This window comes from Columba livia, chromosome 1 (genome assembly GCF_036013475.1).
Source record: "Columba livia isolate bColLiv1 breed racing homer chromosome 1, bColLiv1.pat.W.v2, whole genome shotgun sequence".
Classification (NCBI taxonomy): domain Eukaryota; kingdom Metazoa; phylum Chordata; class Aves; order Columbiformes; family Columbidae; genus Columba; species Columba livia.
In genome coordinates this window covers 99,043,592-99,065,352 of record NC_088602.1, presented here as the reverse complement: position 1 = coordinate 99,065,352, position 21,761 = coordinate 99,043,592, and the positions used below count along the sequence as shown (strand labels likewise).

Genomic DNA, 21,761 nt, shown 5'->3' with positions numbered 1-21,761 from the left:
GGATGTTAGAAGTTAATTCTTGTTTTAGAACTGGTTAAAAATCAGAAAAAAAGCTTAAAAATAAATAGTCTTTTTTCTTTACTATATTTCTCAAGAATATGCATAAGGATACATTTACAAATATGTTGAACACTACAGTCCAGAATGAGTGAGAGTAAGGAGTCAACAAAGTTTTCAAACACATGATTATTCAGGATAGTCAAACCTAAAAAAGTTCAAGATAGAACTCTATTGCTCAACAGCAATAAAACAGCATACAGACTGTGAAAACTAGGAGGAAAAAACTGTTAAGTCATCATTGTGCTATTGTATAACTCAGATGATACAGATTCTGTAATTTAGATCATACAGATTCTATACGGAACATGTTAAATAAATCAATTCTTCAGCTCAGAAATTAAAACCTGAAAGGAAGCACAACAGATCTATAATGTCAAGAATGGTATGGAAGAGGGGAACAGAATAACTATATACCCTTTGTGAGAGTGTGACATTAAGGGAGTAGCAGTTAGAAAACAAAACAAAACAACACACACCCCAAAAAGCAAACAGACAAGTTAAAATACTTATAGATTTCCACAACTATGTAAACCAGTGCTTCATGATGTTAAAAACCAGATGTATCTATTGGCTCAAAAAGGGATCTGAAACCAGACAACACTGTCATGTGGGAAACAATTACTGCTGACCAAAAAAAAAAAAAAGCAGGTATCTTTACTATTTTTCAAAAATATTTAATCTTAACATATTTATTTTTTTTCTGCAATCAATTGTCCCAACTTTGAGGGTAGAATTCCAGGCTCTACAAGCCAGTATCAACGAAAAGCAAACAGTCCTGGCGCATCTAGGGAGATCTGCTGAAAGTTACACTGCAACATGTCAAATGACCACATAATTAGTCACTTTAATAGTGTCTCTTACTTCTGGTCTTAGCAGTGCTTCCTGAGTACTAGCGGGGCCAACTAAAGTAACTATTTGAGTCTTCAGCTGAATTCCAACATGAAAGAATTCCTATTTATTCTTCTTTCTGTAAGTAAAACACATCTCAACACACATCTCCACATAACCTGCACAGACATCACTTCCTGTCTCTATTGAAATCTACAGCATATCCTCAGACTTCAGCTGGTACACCAAAATGCCAACTCTCTACTACTATGTAAAAAGGACCACAAGTTCTTCATTAGAATAAATACTAGTTACAAAATACATATAAAGTATTCATGCTGGCTAGTCACTTCTATACCTTTTAGACTTGACATTAATTGCTACATTGTCATACCTATATTCCTTAAAATGAATGCAAAATATAAGTCAAGAAACAAACCCCTTTGTTTGAAACAAGTTTGTAAGTTGAATCATAAACATATCAAAATGCACCTGGCTGGAGTGAACAACAGCACTGGTTTTGTCTGGGGTACCAGAGTCAAATTTCTTCACAGTGGCTTATATGCAGTGATGTTTTGGGTTTGTGATAGAAACAGCATTGATAACACAGGGATGTTTTAGTTATGGAACAGTGCTTGAACAGTGCTTGCACAGGGTCAAGGCCTTTTCTGCTCCTCACCCCACCCCACCACCCCCTAGCTGGGGCTGCACAAGAGGCTGGGAGAGGACACAGCTGGGACAGCTGAGCCCAGCTGACCAAAGGGATATCTGAAACCACAGGACCTTATGCTCAGCAATCAAAACTGGGGAGGGTGTTTGCCAGGGCTGCCATTTCTCAGGAACTGGCTGGGCACAGGTCAGCTGGGCATGAGAAAGTGGAGATTTCTGTATCACTTGTTTTCCTTGGTGCCATCGTCGTCCCCACACCCTCACCTTTAAACTTACCGAACTCTTTTTATCTCAAACCACGAGTCTTCTCACTTTTACCCTACCAGCTCTCCCCCCTCAGCCCATTGGAGGGGGAGTGGGTGAGCAGCTGCTTGGGCTGCAGCTGCCTAACGGGTTAAAACCACAGCAACCCTTTCTGGCACCCAATGTGGGGCTTAAAGGCTTCGAGATAACAACAGATTTGACCAGAGCGTGTTAGAGGGAGCAGCAGAAGAGGCAGTGTGTTCTACAGCAGAGCAGCCACAAGAACAGGAAGGGGACAGAAATCATAAACAAGTTTTCACACTTTTACCCTTCCGATTCTCTTTTCTATCCCACTGGAGGGGAGTGAGCAAGAGGCTGTGTGGGGCTTACCTGCCTATCAGGGTTAAACCACAACATCAACTTTCATTTTCACACTGAAATTAACCGTAATTACAGTTTTAACCTGAAAGTTGTTATTTTTCATGAGGGCAGACAAGTATCAACTGTTTTGATAGCACAACTTGGAAAAATGTAATTGAAAACTTCCCTCACAACATCAGTCAATGAAACTATAAAAGAGAAGGGCAACTTACATCACTGATAAATGAGAGTCACATTATTCCTGGAACTTGAAAATTCACACAATGGGTGCTTTGATTTAATGCTCTCTCTTGAAAGCACATACAGAATCAGGGTGGAGAGCAGAGTTGTGTTGCACAGGACAAATAAAGCATACAGGAAAAAAAGAACTCATTGATAATGTTCCATCAATCAAAAATATATTTTCAACGTATTCTCCATAGCACTGGGAACCTTCTGCCGACCTTTTTTCCATCTGTTACACTAAACTCCAACTACTGAGGGCTCTGTGGAATCCAAGAGAACAGAGAAGATGCTACAAAGCTGTCACCATGCAGTGCTTGCAGAGTGAATATGTAGGAAAAATCCTGGCATGGGAGCTGTTCACAGACATCACGAGAGTGAGAATAATTGGGGGGGAAGGAACGAAGCTAGAAAAAGCCTTAACATTCAAACTGCAGAGTTGGAGGGGAAAGTGTAGAAATAAACACATAAATGGCAGAGAAGTGGCTAATTGTGCACCATAGTACTGCAAAGTGAGAAACAAAATGAGGAGAAAAAAGCTAGAGTTTACTTATAAGCCTGTGTTTCCACAAGCTGAATCAATTATTTAAATATACCACAATAATATATTCTGGTACATGCTACCTTCAAAAGTTATCTTGTTTTTGTTTGTAAATGGTAAGTCCTGGTTCCTTTATCATAAAGGAATTCATTTTGCAGCCACAACTCCCCAGCTTGAAGCCAACAAAATCTACCTTTTAAGTATGTTTTGCTTTTACTGCCACATTTTATGTTTTTATTTTTGCTTTATTACCTTTGAGTTTTCACACAAGCTTAAGAAGAACCTGGAAATCCCAAAACCCTTTAAACAAAAACATATTTAACTAGAAAAAAACCCCCAAAATAATAATATGGTGCAGAAAGCCTCCTATTTGCCTATGTTGATCAACAGTGTTCATGTTAAAGACTGATTTCTGAAGTTAAAAGTAAAAATAATCATGCCCAATCATCAGCCACTGTTTTTTTTAGAAGCAAATACAGTTAGAGGTACCTCTGGGAGCTGCACAAAAATACCATTTGGGAAAAAACGCAATGTATTTAGCACTAAAGAACTAGAAAAATGTTGGAAGATTATTTTTGTTAGTACTGTCAACTTCAAGCTAAGTTTTCCTGCTTAAAAAGACATTGTTTAGCTTGGTTTTTGTCTATGTAAAACATCTATCCAGGACCTGTGAAACACTTTTGCTTATTTTATGACAGGCAAAGAACTGAAACTGTGGGAGCAATATATCCCTAACCCTGTATCTCTAAGTATGCCACAGAGTTATACTATGTACACTTGTAATTCATCAAAAAACACAAAAGCTTTCATTCTAGGTCTGTTTTGCTGAACCACAAAGGCAGCTCTTAAACTGGTGAAAAATCATTACTGAACAACAAACACAAACCCAGCTCAAATCTGTCAAATATTTGATTTTCACTGATTCAGCATAGCCTCAACTTGGGTAGATTTGAACATGAGCTTAGATTATTTTGTTTTGATGAGCACTTCTTAAAATATTAAAAACATATGCTGACTATAGCTAAAATGCTCCTTACATCAAGCCAGGAGAAGAACTGTGCACACACTGGGCGACCCCTGCATGGAAAGCTGGAGAGCTGGGAGAGAGGAACCACGGTGCTCTGCAACAATCCTCCTGACACAGATGTCCAACTGCAAAGGGTTATTGCGTAGTGCATGCATCTTAAGAATTTATGCAGCCAAGAAAACTTCCAATTTTCATGTCTAAGAAAAAAAATCCCCAACAACACTAAGCACCAAAAGGCAAAGTTCCCGGCAAGCTACTTGGTAAACGATTTTTCTGGAAAGAAAATATGAATTGCACTTGTGTAGTACCCAGTGCATCTTAGAGACTTACACTGGTATTAAATGCCATACAGCAGACCAAATTCCAAGTACCTGAATTTAAACTTCAAGTTAAAGGCTGCTGCACGTCTGATGCATGCTATATATTTATTCAGTATGATTCATTTTCAGCATCCACAGTATCTGTACCTAGGGTGGCACACTTTTCTGTGCCCTATCCTCAGCAGTTGCCTTCCATCCTTTGAGAGGCAGACACTGAGCACATCTCTCGGGCCTTCCGCAGCACGGAGACCGCCAGGACTGCTACAGGAGCCAGGGGTAACTGAGCTACCACCTTCTTTCATACTACAAGAAGCAACTGCTGCCAACACATTATATATACTCTGTTGTACAGCAGGAAGAGCCCAGTTCCCATTTGGTTTGTGACAGGCACAAGGAGATATGAGGTTGACTGGGCTGTCTTCTATCGTCTCAGGCTGATGGAGGGGAAAGGAAATGGCCAGGCAGCCTGCAAGTGGATCACCCTGTCATATATTACATTGCAGGCTATGTATGGCTTATAAATGGCTGGCTATAGATCCTTCACCACTGGTAACTTCCCTGGTTTTGTGCCTTTGGGCCATAAAATAAGTTATCTGCATAGAATGGCAAAATGCAACTATGCTGCTGACTGGCACATAAACTCTAGTAACATGTAAAAATTAGAAAGTGAACATGGCTTAAGAGTACAGAAAATACAAATCATTGAGGCACAGAATGCATGTGAAGGTCATTATGAAGAACTTAAGAGTGAATTGCATAAAAGATGCACTTGCATTATTTGAATATAATCAAATATATTTTAGATAAAATATGCCATTTATAAGTTAGGTGGATGGAAATAGTTCACTGAGGTGCTTACTATAGCTTAGAACTAACTGTAACTCTACTTATTTATTTTTATCTTACAATATCCCATTCCTTTGTTACTCATCTCACTGTTCAGTTCCAAAATGAAATCTGATAGACTGTAGTTCACTACAATAATCTATTATAATATAGTAATTCAGAATAAAATGCTGCATCTCTTCCTACAGCAAGAATCATGGTCATCAAGTTATAAATACTACAGGATACAGTTAACAACCAACCACATAATAATAATTAAAAAAACCCCTGCTAACTGGAATTGGTCACACCATGGTTTTGGCGTGTCTCCTCTTAGCAAATTTCCAGGCTACGCATTCTTGTGTCTAAACCTGGATGGAATAACATAGTAACAAGGACTTCTAAGACTACTTAAGAAACTATTAAATTTTTAATTAATACAAGACTCTTTCTGTTAGAAGAAATTTTAATATAACTATACATCTAAAAGTAGAAAAAATAAAAACAAGGTATAACTAATCTAACAGGAACAAAAATTAAAGTACATACAAACTAATGACAGCATTACAAACTAATTACTAATACTCCACAGGCAGTTTCCCTCATATAAATTTAATCTTAAATTACATACACTATGTAGTCCAAATAGGCCAGTATGTATGCCCATCATTTTAGTAAGAAACTATAAAATTAATAATACGACTGAACAGTAAAACTGACAGATGATCACTGGGGTGGATTCTCACAGTGTATGCTCAAAACATCAAGGGAATCTAACAAAACGAGAACCTTACCAAAATTGCAGAAGTTTTTATATGGTATCACCTCTGTTCTCATAAAGCAATTTATTTATAGCTGATGAAAAGCCCTATCTGACAACCGCAGCTCTATCAGACAAAAGGAAATTCAAAGGTCTCAAGTTCTGCAAAACTAAACAGTTCGATGATCTGTGATCAAATCTTTCCTGGGGAGGAAAGAAATTGTTCTTTGCACACTTTTGGATGATTTGTATAAAATATTGTATTTCTTGGACACAGCCAGTTTTCCCCAAGTGATGCCCAGAATGCATCAGCTGTAAATTGCTTCCACACAATCCATCACGTCACTAGACATGCAAGATGTGATCATTTGGTCCTTCCTATGAGGACAGACATGGATACAGTGTTATTGCATGGGAGCTTCAGGAACAGACAGTTTTGTGGGAGCTCTTGGAGCTGAAGAACTGTTAAATGTCATTGAAAATACAAGCTTGCAGGCAGAACACAGCGACTTTTCCTCACTGAAGGTGGGCAGTCCTAATGAAAATGACAGTAACAAACCCTCCACCCCCCAAAAAAGAGGAAATAACTATATAAAGGATTTCAAGGTGTTTCTGTGCCGTACCTACCTGACCAAAGGAACATTACAATCACTCTCCCACACTATCTCGTTCTTCTTGTACCTCTAATGGACCTGCATCCTGATCTAATTTCAAAGTCTTTTTTGCAAAGACAACATCATCTTGTCTGAACTCATCTTGTTTGACACTGTAAAAGTGTACATTCTGAAAACCTACTTATGTCAGAGAGATATTATTCTTAACTGTACTTTGCAGATTCAAATATCATCCTTTTCATTGCAGCAGTGGAGATAAAAAGGACATCAGACAGAAAAATTTCCTCTCTGCAAAGGAAAGTGCGTGCAGCTTGCATAGGTAAGCTTAAAACTACTGCTTATTTTACCTGACAAAATTTGGGCATTGGCACAAAAACGACCATTAGACTTCTAAATGACTGAATTCAACAATTGCTTTGTGAATTTAATTTATTGTAATAAAAGAATTAATACATTTTTGTTCAACAATCCATATGTGACTTAGCGTACACTAAAATGCAACAGCTATAAATGTAAGTTTAATTTGCAAGTAGTTAAACATAGCCTACAGCATTATTTTTAAATACGACTTGTACAACTTTTTGCTATCTAATCAGCTTGGTGCCTAGGTATTTTTATCATAGCTACACAGAATCCTCTTTGGTATCTGAGTTCATTTACTTATAGCTGTTTGAAAAAAAAAAACAAATATTATCAATCTGTAAGTTTGAAATCAGTTAATTTTTCCAACATAGAACAAAAGCTAACTGGGATACACTTCACTAAAATAGTATCGTTACAACAATAAAATGTCTCTTCACTACAGGTTAGTAAGTTGAAATGCCAGTTTTTATAGGCAGTCATTGTACAGAGCTTCAGTTTCTTATTTTCAGCATAGAAACAGAGAAAAGATTGAAAACAACTTGGAAAAAAGATATTGCAGTTTTCAACTACCATTTAATATGTTTAGAAATACAGACTGAATTGTTTATGCAAAATGTACATCTAAGATTAGAACTCTGAACAAAGGGACATTAGATACAGACACCAACACAAAATAACCACATCTACCCAGATTCCTGCATGATGCACAGTTTAATTTGAAATTAAATGGAGGCACAGGATACTCCTCTGCATTTCTGCAATTAAAGTAATACTTTGCACTTATTTTGTTTATTTAACTTAAAATAGCCTAGAAGTGGTTACTAAAGTAGGTTACAGATGTTCCAGAAGACTGAGGAATAAACTGAGACCACACAAGTCTTTGCCAGACCCTAGCCTGAACCTTCCATTTCCTCATTTATTTTATTGCACTCTATGTATGTAAAATCTTTGGGGTTTAACACCAGCCAGCTCTTCTTCACAAAATCTGAGTGGAAGTGAACACCCAAACATTAACCTCACGCAAACTCCAGATGATTACCCCAGAGGACAAACAGCAGTTAGTAACTTTGAAAAGTCAGGGAGAAAAAGGAACAGTTACAACAGGAGAAAAGACTAAAAGAGATGTTAGATGCACATTTCAGAAGAATAATCCTTTTAATTGTGTTTCAGCTCTGACCAAATTTTCAAGATATACCGGCATAAATGAGAAATTCAACATGTCTTCTTCAGCCATCATTAGCTACTACTGTAGTTCTACCAGTCATCTACTCTTCCCTATTTCCTGCTGGAATTTTTGGGAATATTCTCGCTGCCTGGACACTTTCAAGGGGAGCACCCACAAAAAGAACACAATACATTTACCTGGCAAACCTTGTCACTGCAAATTTACTTGTATGCAGCACAATGCCTTTTCTGGCTGTCTATTTTTCAAGAGGGTACCAATGGACTTACGACTCTGTAGCATGTAGCATAACAAATCACCTTGGGACTCTCATTATGCACGTCAGTATGTATGTTACAATTATAATTTTATGTTCAATCGCTCTAAGTCAGTACGCAACACTGAAGAAAAACAGTGATGCACAATATTCTCAAGCAGTTAATGAAAACTTTTACAGATGTGTACTTAAAAAGTTTCGTCAGCCAAAATTTGCTAAATATTTGTGCATCATTATATGGCTTACTGTGCTCTGCATAACAGCAACAGCTATAACATATAATGTCCTGGAAAGGACTATGGAAGAATTTCAAAGATGCTACAACACGAAGGTAGAAGCTGGTGAATTTACTGCAATGATTGCGGCTTCTCTTGCTACTGCGTGTTTTTTTATATCTTTTATGACGGTTTTGTTGTCATACTATTGTCTTACCAGACATCTGAGTAAAATACAAAAAAACAGCTGTATTGGAGAAAAACATCTAATTTACAGTACGGTGAAAAGAAACATTCTTGTCATCCAAATGATATTAACTGTCTGCTTTCTTCCATATCATATTTTTAGACCAATTTTTTATGTATTACTTACAAATAATGACTGCCCAATGTTAAACTATCTAGTGGAAATTAAAAATTTCCTTACTTGCCTTGCTGCTGCTAAGAGTAGTTTAGATCCAGTCATAACCCTTCTGCTAGATAAAACATTTAGGAAAAGACTGTATGGCTTGTTTACAAAACCCACACCAGAAGAATCCCAAAATGTGAGGGAATAAAGAAAGATTTTAGTAGAATATAAGTAACAGTAAACACATTCATTACCTATAACCAGACTTTGATATGAAATAGTAAATATTTAAATAAAATAATACTTGTGTTTTGTTTTAAATGATCTTGCTTGCTACATCAGCAGTAGCCATAATAAATCTGATGTGTATATCCAAACAAATCCAAGTAATTTATACAGTGAACTGTGCAATACTCCTTTATCCATGCAATGCAAAATCATTTTCTGTTTGACTGACCGACAACGATTTCTACCTTAATAATCAAGCAAGAAGGTAGCAACTACGCTGAAGTAATCAATAAAACTGTCCCAGGTTTTGGACACAGGTTTCCCTTACAAAAAAAGCTAAACAAAGCACAGATGTTTTCTATGGAATGGCTTAATCACGTATCAAAGGCTTAAGAAAGCAGGCACAGAAAGCTCCAAAATGCATTCAAGATTAGCATGTATTTTTTATTCGAGAGTATTTGGGTAGAAGGTTGATTTTTATTTTTTTCATGGGGAATGCACCACAAGGTACCTAAACTCTTTAGTGCATAAAGAAAAGTTCTTGATGACAACTTATGCTAAAGTTACTGAAAATGTTACTATTTACTTTAGCTATGTCCATCATATCAGGGTTTTGCTATAGTAACTGTATTTTTAGGAGTAAAAGTGTGTTAAGAATTTACACACTTTTTTTTGTTCTAGCCTTCACAGAAAAAACTTTACTACAGCTTTGTACTAAATTAGCAGAAATATCAGATTTAAGATTTAATTACTTTAGAGCCCTGCTCTGACAACTCCTATCATAGCCACAGTGTTACTGAAACTACATCTGCAACAAGGTGACCCTGAAGAGAAAGATTCAATGGTGACTCATACCCTGCAAAGGTGAAGAGGAAGAGAAACTCTGATGGCCTAGGATTTTACTTGACGTTTGAGAAGAACAGGTTTTATACATGCTCTGTTGCTTCCTCAGGAACCATTTTCCTTGCAGTCTTACCCACAGCTGTCACATTCAACAGCTGAGGCAGTGGCTTCCTTATATGTACGCAAGCCTTGTGTACTCAGGCCACTGTACTCACCCCAAAGTGCCCCATACTTATTCCATTTCAAAGATGGATTAACATATGCTGCTCCAGAAGGCACCTCCTTCACAACAATGTTCAAACCCAGACCATTTGCGGAAGAGTGCATAAAGCACAAAAGATCTATAAATTGCAACACCGTCGAATGTACAATATCCAATGAAGAACAAAGGACGAAATGCAGTTGTTTCTAACCTCTGGCACTACTTATAATTAAAAAGAACCCAACAAAACAAATTACTGGAATTTCCATACTCCTAGTCTAATCTTGTGAGGGAAATTCTGTGTGTAAATCTTTATTATTTACTGGTATACAAAATATATTCAATGATAAACAGTTAATGATCCTTAACAGTATGAGAGTAGTGCAAAACAGGATTTCTTTTAGCTGTTGAAGTTAGAATATTGTGATGACTTAAGGTAGAGATATCAATTATTCTGTATCATTTCTGTAGAAGACACTTAAGATTACATAACGGTCTTTTCCCTTGTACAAACTTGTCTGCAACTAAGATCAAGAGGAGTTTATTTAGTGTAAAAAGTGCTATAAAATAATAGGTATTCTGAGAAGTCCCACCAGTCACTCAAAAGTTCACAAGGAAATCTCATGAGCAATTCTGCCCTCCCAACCTTGCCACTGAGTTCCACGAGTACACTACATCGACCTAAGTGCCCACAGACACAAAAGAGTAGGTCTTCTCTCAGAGTGACCCCAAAACAGCTCCTTTGTGTTCTGCAGAAGCTAAAGATGTAAGTGAAAAAGACAGAAAATCACAGGAATGTAGTATTTTACTTAATACAATGTTACCTGTGATACTAGAATTTAGTGACTGCTTCTTTAACAGGATTCTCATGTGATGTTTAGGACAAGACTTATGGAAAAACATGAAGTGGGCAGCTTCAGGCTCTAGCTCTACAAAGCACTGCAGGAAAGTTGCTCTGTGAACACAGCTGTTGAGCATGGGAAACCTGTTTGTGCGGGCGGGTGTTCGACCACACAACACAACCAAAGGCCAACTACCCACAGTAGGACTGAACAGAGCAGTTTAGGTCCTCCAGATGGCATGGTGATTAATAGCTGTAAGTCTGGGTAAGCAAAGCTCTTCATTACCAATGTGTTCTTATAATTTGCACAGGACCAAACTGAGAATCCGCTACTTCTGTCCTTCCTTAAATACATTTTATAGGGAACATATTTGCAGCTGTTAGGATATCTCAGCAAAGTGCCTGCCTGTGTATGTTTTTCTTAATACAGTTTCTGATGGTAGCATAGACTTAAGCTGTTCTTTCTCCACTTTTCTAGTCACAACCACTTATTCTCCAGTGCTGCATTTATCAAAAAGGCATGAAAACAGATGAAACTTTGTTAAAGACCCTTAGCAAGATCTCACTCCACCATTTCTACATAGTACCAAAAAATGATAGATAGAATCATAGAATGGTTTGGGTTGGAAGGGACCTTCAAAGGTCATTGAGTCCAACCCCCCTGCCATGAGCAGGGACATCTTCAAATAGGGGAGGCTGCTCAGAGCCCCGTCCAGCCTGGCCTGGAATGTCTCCAGGGATGGGGCATCTACCCCCTCTCTGGGCAACCCGGGCCAGTGTTTCACCACCCTCACTGTAAAAAATTTCTTCCTCATGTCTGGCCTGAAACTCTGCTCTTTTAGTTTTAAACCATCACCCAATGCCCTGCCAGTTTCCATCCTTCTTACAGGCCCCTTTTAAATACTGAAAGGCATCAATAAGGTCACAGGACTCCAGGTGGAGTCTCATCAGAGCAGAGGGGCAGAATCACCTCCCTCAACCTGCTGGCGCTTTCTCTTGAACTGTCATTATTAGATAATAATGAAAGTATTTTGTTAATATAGTAATTGAAACTGATGAGTGGGAGAGGACCTTTAAATCAGGACAAAGAAATAGGAGGAAAATGGTTTATCTCCTTCTTCCAGCTTTTCACTTCACTATATTCTGTCCTGCAAAGTAACGTTTTCTCTGACTTCATAATCAGGAATAAGGAAGTAACAAATGGGGTTAACTCTGCATTAAAGTGGTTTTTCTCTTAACATAAACACAAGTGAAGATGGTTCCCTTGTATGCCACAACACATTTATTACAGGCAATAACGTATGCCTTGAGATTTAATGGGACTAAAAACAAGTAGCCAAAGTGTGCTCTATAGCTGTAATATTTCTTCAAGAAGGACAAAAATTAATCGTATGCCTCTGCAACTCTGAACTGCAAAGGATACCACTGATCACTGAACTTGCCTAAGTACTGTGCTATAGAATTATTTTAATAATTATGGTTTTAAAACCCCAAAGTGGTGGGTTTGTTATAAGTAGGTGAACTATAATACTTCCAGTGCCTGTGGCAGTTAATGTGGTGTAAAGTACCTAAAGCAGCATTGTGCATTTAACACAGTCACATTTGGTCAGTATTCAATATTTTTGAGTTGTTATATTCTCAGCATATGGAAAATATTGCCTTATCTTGACAGTTTCACTGAGTTACCTTTAGTAAGAGGACAGACTAACCCTGACCTTGATAGAAGACCTTCATGCTAGTTACTGAAAGTAGAATGCGTTTTGCACTCAAGAAATAGACTGCCTAAGCATTGTATATGTTATGAAGGAGGACATAAGAAGTGCATTTCTTCAGTGTTTATTGCAGATTTTTTCACCTCCTCATTTTTGCAATAACTTAAATAGAATGTTTTTTATTAGTAAAACATCAAAAGATTTTACAACCTTCAGTTAGCCTGTATTGTGGTGCTTATATAGCATTTTATATAGTTGTGTAACCTTGTTACAAAAATACATTTCAATATAACTGATACAAGAGTAATTTAATCACATCAAGTGCTCTAGTTCCTGGGTTTTTTTCCCCTTAGTTCACTCCAAACACTCCAACTTTGTTCTGTGATTTCCATATAGTTTCAAGTATTTCTATACGTTTTTGTGATTAATAAAATGATTGGTGTGCAACTGGAGTCAGGGCAAGCTTGTTGGCTAAATGTAGACACTCAAAATGTTTATTATAGCTTTATCTCAGTAAGTATGAATGGTTGTTTCCAACATATGATCATATAAATAGGTGAAACTGCTAAAGCAAAAATACACGGATTCTGCCTTTTCTGCTGTTACGATTCAGTTCAGTGTTTCTGTGACTGGAAATAAAAACATTTGTTCTAGATTGAAGGACTAAGAGTTATGCACTGTTCTGTGTGTGGTGTACAAATCTCAGTTGGTCCAAGTGACTTGAGACCTGATCTGTCAATGGATTTGAATGCCGATTTATGCAGTATACAAAACATAATTAACTGTATGAATTCTGAGAGCGCACTCAGTTACCACTTCTTTCATTGACTAAACTACTTGTACTTGGGCACTTCAGATTTTGCCTGTTGAGATTAAGGCTCTTACTCTTCTGCTTTTAGGTATATCTAGAAAATGAGTAAGGATTGTACATATGTATTTGCGTATGTTTCTGGAAGTTTATATTCAACCATATAAAAAAACAACCAGAATAGAAACTGTTCTTTAAGACCATATTCTCTTTGCAGTCTTTGAATATCCAAAACAGGAAATGTCTTGCATGTTACTTTCCTTCTGCTCTTTTCACTTTGCCATGGAACCTGTTTTATACTTTCTGGACATAGTCAGTAATAAATGGTGCTTTTCATGTATTTTCTAGAAGATATTGGAACCTTGAGATCCAGTAGCAACTGCTTTGTGAGGATGTTGTTAGGTATTAAATTGTTAAGGGTTATTAAGGCTGCAAAATCAGTAGCAGAGGTAGAATTAAGTGTACTATCTGGCCACATTTTTCTAAGGTGCACTTCCTCATTCAATGCAGAAGAGCCTGCAAGAATAAAGTTTTCAGTATTCATTCCTCAATGTTTCTTCAGGTGGTAGGTTTTTTTTCCCCTTGTTTATGTCCGTTCCTGTATATGTGCTCATTATCTAAGACTCCCCATTTCTTGTTTTGTCCTGCCTTTTCCTTGTGTACTGTTAAATGACTGCTGTGTGTTTGGAGACCAAGTTTGCTGAGAAGTACATTCATGCTGCTTGTACTACTTCAAGCTCAACAACTGTGTGCTTTCTGATCAGGACGTTGATATATTCTAGTTATTTGCCAAGCCAGTCAGAAAACACATCTTCTGATTGATGAGCTGGCCACCAGTGCAGCTTATTTGAACGGTTAACAGAAAGTAGATGGACACTTGCTTTGTAAATCATGTGCTGTGCATAGTTGCCTTAGGATTTTGTGTTCCTTGCTATGGAAATGAATTATTTTCTTTTTTATTATTATTTTTTTTTTACTATACGCAAGTCACCTGCTAACTTCTGAGTTGGCACCAGGATGTCTAAGCAGTGCAAAAACTTTAGTGCATGAACTGTGTTTTGCCTTTCTGTTCTGGGGGATTTTTCCTCCATGTTGCTCCTGTCAAATGCTAGACCAGTGTGTTACTTGATTTGTAGTTTCTCAAATTGCCTGTACTCCACAAAAGCTTTTCCACTAAAAGATAAACCTTGATGCAATTGAAAAATTTAGAGAACACATCACCTTGAACAGACTACATAGGAAAAAAGTAAAGTATCTTGAGCTTCATCAAAAGAATTGTGGCCAGGAGGTCAAGGGAGATGATTCTGCCCCTCTACTCTGCTCTGGTGAGACCCTGCCTGGAGTCCTGCATCCAGCTCTGGAGCCTCAGTGCAGAAAGATATGGACCTGTTGGAGAGGGGCCAGAGGAGACCACCAAGATGATCAGAGGCTGGAACAGCTCTGCTGTGAGGACAGGCTGAGAGAGTTGTGGTTGTTCAGCCTGGAGAAGAGAAGGCTCCAGGGAGGCCTTATTGTGGCATTTCAGAACTTAAAAGCAGTCTGTAAGAAAGATGGGGACAGACTTTTTAGCAGGGTCTGCTGCAACAGGACAAGGGGTAACCATTCTAAACAAAATCAGGGGAGATTCAGCGTTAGACATAAGGAAGAAATTTTCTACAATGATGGTGGTGAAACACTGGCCCAGGTTGCCCAGAGAGGGGGTAGATGCCCCATCCCTGGAGACATTCCAGGCCAGGCTGGACGGGGCTCTGAGCAACCTGATCTAGTTGAAGATGTCCCTGCTCATGGCAGGGGGGTTGGACTAGATGAGCTTTGAAGGTCCTTTCCAAACCAAACTATTCAATGATTCTATGACTCTATCATTCCATAAGGTGCAATTTTTCCTGCCCATGAGACGATGATTAAATATTTTGCAGTTCAAAAGAACATTCACAGAAAGCTTAAGAGGGGAAAAGATGAAGTATGACTGTATTAACCTTACAGATTTTTATTAATTCACTTTCGTCCACTCAGAATTTGTTCATTTAGTTTATTTCCTTTCAAAGCAATGTCTACAGTGACATCTAGAGCTGGAATATTGCAGCTAGCTTAATGTGTTCCACACCCAAACTGTATAGTTATATTTCTGCACTGCTTTTACCAAAATGAAATGGTCTGTTGGTTTACATTTCTGTAGACTGATACATTAAAAATTTTTACTCATGTAATTGAACAGGTTTATTTTTAAGGACAGTATTCAATAAAAACAACTATAAGCTGCAAAATAAATTCAAAAACTAGAAATTCAACCGACTTTCAACAATGCAAAGTTGCAATCAAATGGGTATGTAATCTGTGAACAAAGACCTGCTAAATATTCTGTGTGATGGAATTAGAGATAGGCTTTAATCTTACATGACACAGTAAGAGCAACCACACACTCAGCAAATATAGCTTCCTTTTCTACAGCTTCCCCCTTCCTCTAAATTACAGAAATTAGAATTCAGTATTTTGAATTATTGTGGTGAAGTAAGAAAATAATTAAAGCCCCTTACCTTCACATCTCTGTGAATTATATTATTATCATGACAGTAACGTAGAGCTTCCAATATCTGTCTCATGTAATGACTGAAAAAACAAAGACATCATACATGACAAACCTGCAGGAAAAATTGCTGCACACATATAACAAACTAAGTTTTAATAGTCTCACTATAGAAAACTAATCAACCAACTTAAATATCCAGAGTTCAGTAGAATGGAGTTTGTGTTTATAATAATGAATAATAAAATCTAAAGTTTTATGATTATTCTGATTGAAGCCAAGGAAAATTAGAAAATAAAAATCTGCATTTGCCATTTTCTCAAGTTTTCAAATGTTCAATAATTCTGCATATGAAAAGGAGGTCAAGACCCTTTTTTTTTTTTTCTTTTTTTTTTAATAAAATAACATTAAAAAGAAAAAAGTGTGTATCAATGCCTGATTTATCTGGAAAGGGATAGAATCAACATCTTGATTTGCTTGATGCAGACTGAAGACTCATTTCTTTCTCCCCTGTGTCCAAAGGATCTGCTAACAGATTCCTGACCACAGTAGACAGTCAAGAAAGCCAACGGCATCCGGTGCTGCATCAGGCAGAGCGTTACTAATGGGCTAAGTGAGGTGATCCTTGTTCTCTGGAGTTTCCAGCTGGTTATAGGGAAGCATTTTTCCCCAGGAACATAATTATGCACTAGACCAAGTTGCCCAGGGAGGCTGTGGAATCTCCATCCTTGGAGGTTTTCTAGACCCCACCAAAAGAAGCCTTGAGCAGTATGACCCAAATGCACCGTTGACCCTGCCTTGAGCTGGAGTTTGAAATAGAGACCTTTTGATGTCTCTTCAAACCTGGATTCTACAACGCTAGAAAACCTACAGTATAGAGAAAAGCAAAGAAAGAATCTTATGTGCTTTGAGCTCAATTATCATGCCACTAGGACATTTGGTTTAGTTGTTCTTCTGCCATTACATAGACTCTTTGATTTTAGTTTAACTCATAAGTGAAAAGTTGAAGTGACCATAAACAAACAAACAAACAAACAAGGCAACTCCATCTAGCAAGAGCAATAAAACTTACACCTGTCAGGCAAGCTAACTAATGCCATTATATGACAGATTCATAAAAGCCAAAGACAGAGAATTATGTATTGGATGTGAAATACTCTTTTATTCAATAATCCCATCCAAATTTACAATGAGTAAATGACATAATGCCCCACAATTCTACCTTTGTTATGCTAATTATTGTAATAAGCATTCAGACTGTGGAAACAGGATTATTTATAGCACTTCAACTTTTAGCTACCAGATTGTACAACAGTGTATTCCAGTCTTTTCCACTTATTGTGTAGGATTAATTAAAAAATACATACCTGGCTACAGCCTCGCTGTACACAAATCCAGCATCTGCTCTCTTCACGATTTCAAAACACAGATCTGCTCCATCCATACTGCAGGTAAAAAGAGGGGAAAATGCTTAAGACAGATAACTACAATGAATTACATTAAAATGCTCAAAATCCCCACTATCTACTCCACTTATATAAATATTACATAAAATACTCTGGATACACATGCAACGCATTACTAACCAAAACAGCATTTAACAGGTAATCTAATAGAATATGGCTTGCCACAGGTTAACCATTTTATGCCCCTCAGGTCATAAACCAGTTCTCTCAAAACATTAGCAAAACCAAACATTTCTTCTACTGCTTAAACTGCTCATTGAACAAGGTGTGCAAGACAGCAGAAAGTCAACACCCTGTACAAGAAGGCTCTGCAAGTTACCAATTAATGCATGATACTACATTGTGTTCCTAAACATTACAAGTGAAACTCCATAATAAAGCCTGTAGCTATACAAAAACCTTATTCAAGTCAAATTTAAAACTGAAGACTTAAAAAATACTCCAGAATTGTTGTATAATCTTTCCAGTTAGCATTCTTATAAGAATAATTAAGGGGCCAAGAAGATATTTTACACCTCAGAGCCTCACTGAAGGCCCCTGAAAACAGTGAGAGCACACATACTATATCATTAGCTCTGATACTTGATATTTTGTTTCTTTCCTCCTTAATTGCCTGTAGTCTTTCTGATAACCTAACTTCCCACAAAGAGTAGTACATCACTGTTAGATGCACATGTATTAATAGCACTTAGGCTAAAATTAGACCACCATTTATCTAAAACCAAAGCAGCTTGGTGTGGCATAACTGCCCTCCTTTTCTTTCTCCTGTAAGTAACCTAAGGCAGATTTACATCTAAAAGCGTTAATTGCTTGATGGGGCAAGGAGAGAGTAGCAGGAGTTAACAGGAACAATAAAAATCACATAATTCATGCTTAACAAGGCATTTGCAAAAATATTGATTGTAACACATCATTTTCAACCTTCACACCTTTTCTTTTTCCTCTCCACCAAAGACTCAAGGGTGGGAAAAAAACAAAAGCAGCAGAATTTGCAAGGTATCTGGAAAGCCAACATTATCAAGGCCATTTTGGTAAGCTACCAGGAATGTCAGCATGCAATCACTTTTGCTTTGCTACACACCTGTGATGCAAAACTTCTGCTTAAGGAGTCAGAAGCAATGTGCAGAAGCTTTATTTCCCAAATAAATCTAAAAAGTATCCCCATGCATAAATTTGGGTTTAGCAGGTTCATTTGGAAAAACCCTCATGTCAATCTCCCTTTCAGTGCTTCCTCCCAACAATTTATTTCAGCTAAATGGGAAACAAAACTGAAACCTGAGCAACAGCAAGAACCGCAGAACATACAAAATGTACGATTAACTACCAAAAATTAGGAGGTGTCATTCTCATGAAGCAGCAAAACGCTGTAGAAGACTGACTTCGCTGTGACTTGTTGAAAACTACTTATGAATAAAGATTCAAAGGCACTCAATATTTTTAGTGGTATCAATAGTTGCTAAGACACTGAGCCAAGAGTGTTATTCCTTTACATGAACTTTTCTATTAAATAAGGTGTTTATAATCAGAATGGTCTTCAACATGTATTTCTACCTCCCACTTACACACACCAGCATTTTTCATCTAAATTTTGTGACAGTAAGTAACAGTTTGAATTTTTTTTGTTGCGAATATTTTTCAGTTGGTTTAAATTACGTTGATATTCGAAATTCCTACAGACTGTGAGCAGTAATGTTTCAAAGTCTTATTCCATTATGATGAACTCTGTTGATCTCAAAAGCACAAATATGCATCAGGTGTGTTTTAAAGACTATCAGCATTAGGCATGTAAAAATTAGAAAATTAAGATAAATAAACACACAGACATACATGCATGTTGAAGACATAAACGGAAGATGTAAAAAGAGTTGGTGAAATTACAGCACACTCCTAATCCAAGAGAGAATCATTTGATCCCAGTAGAGGGCACTCACGGAAGCTACAGAAACTGACTGGGACACTCTTTGGTATTTATACTGAAAGCGGCAGCTAAAGCAACTCCTAATAGGGAGTTAAACAGACAACACCAGCATAACCAAATTGTTTTGGTTATCTGTACAAATTACATCCTCCATTTTCCCATATTCTACTATTGATTTTTCTGTATTTTTAGCAGAACTGTAACTGGATCTCACCCCTTTGTATAAATGTTTCTTTCCAGAGTTCTGATCAGTGCTATTGTGCACCTTGAAAATCTTTCTACTATTCTGCACAAAGCTGATGATAAACTGCAGCCTGCTTATGAAGTTTACTCCTGGGTCATATTCAATGTAGAAATCTGTTCCAAGGCTAACAGTCACTCTGAAGAATAGCCTGTATACTCCAGAAGATATCTATATTTTAATACTGAGGTATGATAGCTCTGAATTTGCAGATAACATAATGAGATGTGGCCTATGACTTCATTTATTGGTAAAGAATCAGAAAGTTTGAAAAGCACTGCTTTAGGAAATTTTATTAATTAAAAAAAAAAAAAAAAAGAATAAAGACTTGGCATATTGTTTGTAACTGAGTTTAATGAGTTTTGTACCATGTACGTTAAAGGTCTGCGTACAATGGCATGTTTTCCCTCAGCTGACTGTTTTTATACACTAGCCATCTTCACTTACTACAAGTAAACTGCCATAAATTAAGTTACAAAATACACTAACTTTTCTTGAAGCCCTATGTAGTAACCTCTGAAAATGAAGACCAAAAAGCACAGAAACTCTTATTTCCTATATATTGCTCGTGCATTCAGGGTTTAGCTCATTCCAGAAAATTAAATTATATTTCCGAGTTTACCTTCTCAGTATCTGTTTAGAGCCTCTTCTGTACTTCAGACTGAGATACTTTTACAACTTCGCTGGCAACCAAGAATTTCAGTGCTTTTCATACACTTACTCATTTCATTTAGTCACAATCAACAGGCAAACTCCACTGAGAAATATTTAATTCCTAAATTACAGTGCAGAAGACAATCTTAGGAAATGTAGGTACTTCTAAACAGGTACACTTGGAAACAATTTTCTACTATTGTTTTAATAGCAATGGTTCAAACAGATTATTAAATAACAGAAAGAACATATGCATCCTTAAAAAGCACTGATTTTGGTGGTAATATAAAAGTAGTACTGTAGCTAACCTGAAGTCTTTAATTCATGCTCCAATTTAATGTTAAAACCTCCATATGTCAGCCAGTATCATAAGGCCATACAAAAATACTCACTTTATTGCAACGCGTGTTTATACAAAAGCTTGAAAATACAAGTATATGCATTAACATTTTATATTGACTTTTACCAGTTAATTTTGCTTAAAAATGTGACTTCTGAACCTCTGCTAAAATAACGCAACTTAATAGCCCTTGACAATTAAAGTTACTATAAATTCCAAAATTTCAATGCATAAATGTCTCAATTCTCTGAATTCTCAGTTGCTCTGCCAGATTCTGCTACTTATTACAAAAGAGCCAAAATTTCACCCAAGATACAAATGGTGACTTCTAATTCTGGCCTTGTCAAAATGAAACCTCCAAATATTGCTCTTTAAGTATTAAAACTAATAAAGACCGCTTTCCTATTTATTTGTGCCTACCAAATGAATGATATCAACAAATACTAACCAAAAGTAAGATGAGAGGATATCTCTTTCTTCAAGCATAAGTTAGCTTTAAATTCTCTACCACTTTCTTTGACTGTAATCAGTCTATCGGGGACAAAACGGCAACAGCATACCCAGACCAGATCATTGCCAAACTGTGTCCACAAGTAACAAGGCTAGGATGTATTGAATACACGTAACACATTGGAAAAAAAGAACAACAACAAAAAAATCCCTATTACAAACATAACGTAAACATGAGTTTTATCAAGTCAAACAATATGTCTGTGTATCAAAGAGTTTAATATCAGAATATTTAATACTTGGTGGAATTTGGTTGCCTTAAAGCATTTAAGATTAGAGCTAGTCACTTTAGACTCCCTTTCAGTCCACAGGAAAAAGAAGCATGTACAGAGATGCCTCAAATTTAGAATGCAATTTTCAAACATCTGAAGTCAAGACAGACAGAATCTCTAATTTATTGACTTCTCCAAGTGTATTGTAAGCTTTTTAAAACGAATGTGAAAGTTTTTCCTTTTGTTGGATATTTTGAAAGTCGTCCCAAACTTAAATCTAGAAGCATCTGAAACTATTTTCTTTCAGTAATCACATTAACTTGTTTCAGTGTGAAAAATACAGATTTTAGTTTCTTTTGATTTTTATTTTAAAAGTTAACGTTTAGGGTTTATTTTTATCCTAGAT

The 21,761-nt window shown here is 36.9% G+C and overlaps 2 protein-coding genes across 11 annotated transcripts in view; one reads left to right on the top strand and one right to left on the bottom strand.

Annotated features, from left to right (window-relative positions):
- Positions 1–21,761, bottom strand: part of CASK (calcium/calmodulin dependent serine protein kinase) — a 210,326-nt gene that overhangs the window by 102,879 nt on the left and 85,686 nt on the right. For all 10 annotated transcript variants that reach the window (XM_065069882.1, XM_065069924.1, XM_065069896.1 and 7 more), the window contains exons 4-5: positions 17,382–17,459; positions 16,025–16,097 (exon numbers count right to left, since the gene is read on the bottom strand). In XM_065069882.1, coding sequence (XP_064925954.1) covers positions 16,025–16,097; positions 17,382–17,459 — 151 coding nt within the window. The remainder of the gene's footprint in view (positions 1–16,024; positions 16,098–17,381; positions 17,460–21,761) is intronic.
- GPR82 (G protein-coupled receptor 82) lies at positions 6,514–15,995 on the top strand. The gene is made up of 2 exons (XM_021286539.2): positions 6,514–6,809; positions 8,024–15,995. Exon 2 carries the CDS (start codon positions 8,057–8,059, stop codon positions 9,062–9,064), a length of 1,008 nt encoding a protein of 335 aa, XP_021142214.2. The 5' UTR covers positions 6,514–6,809; positions 8,024–8,056; the 3' UTR covers positions 9,065–15,995.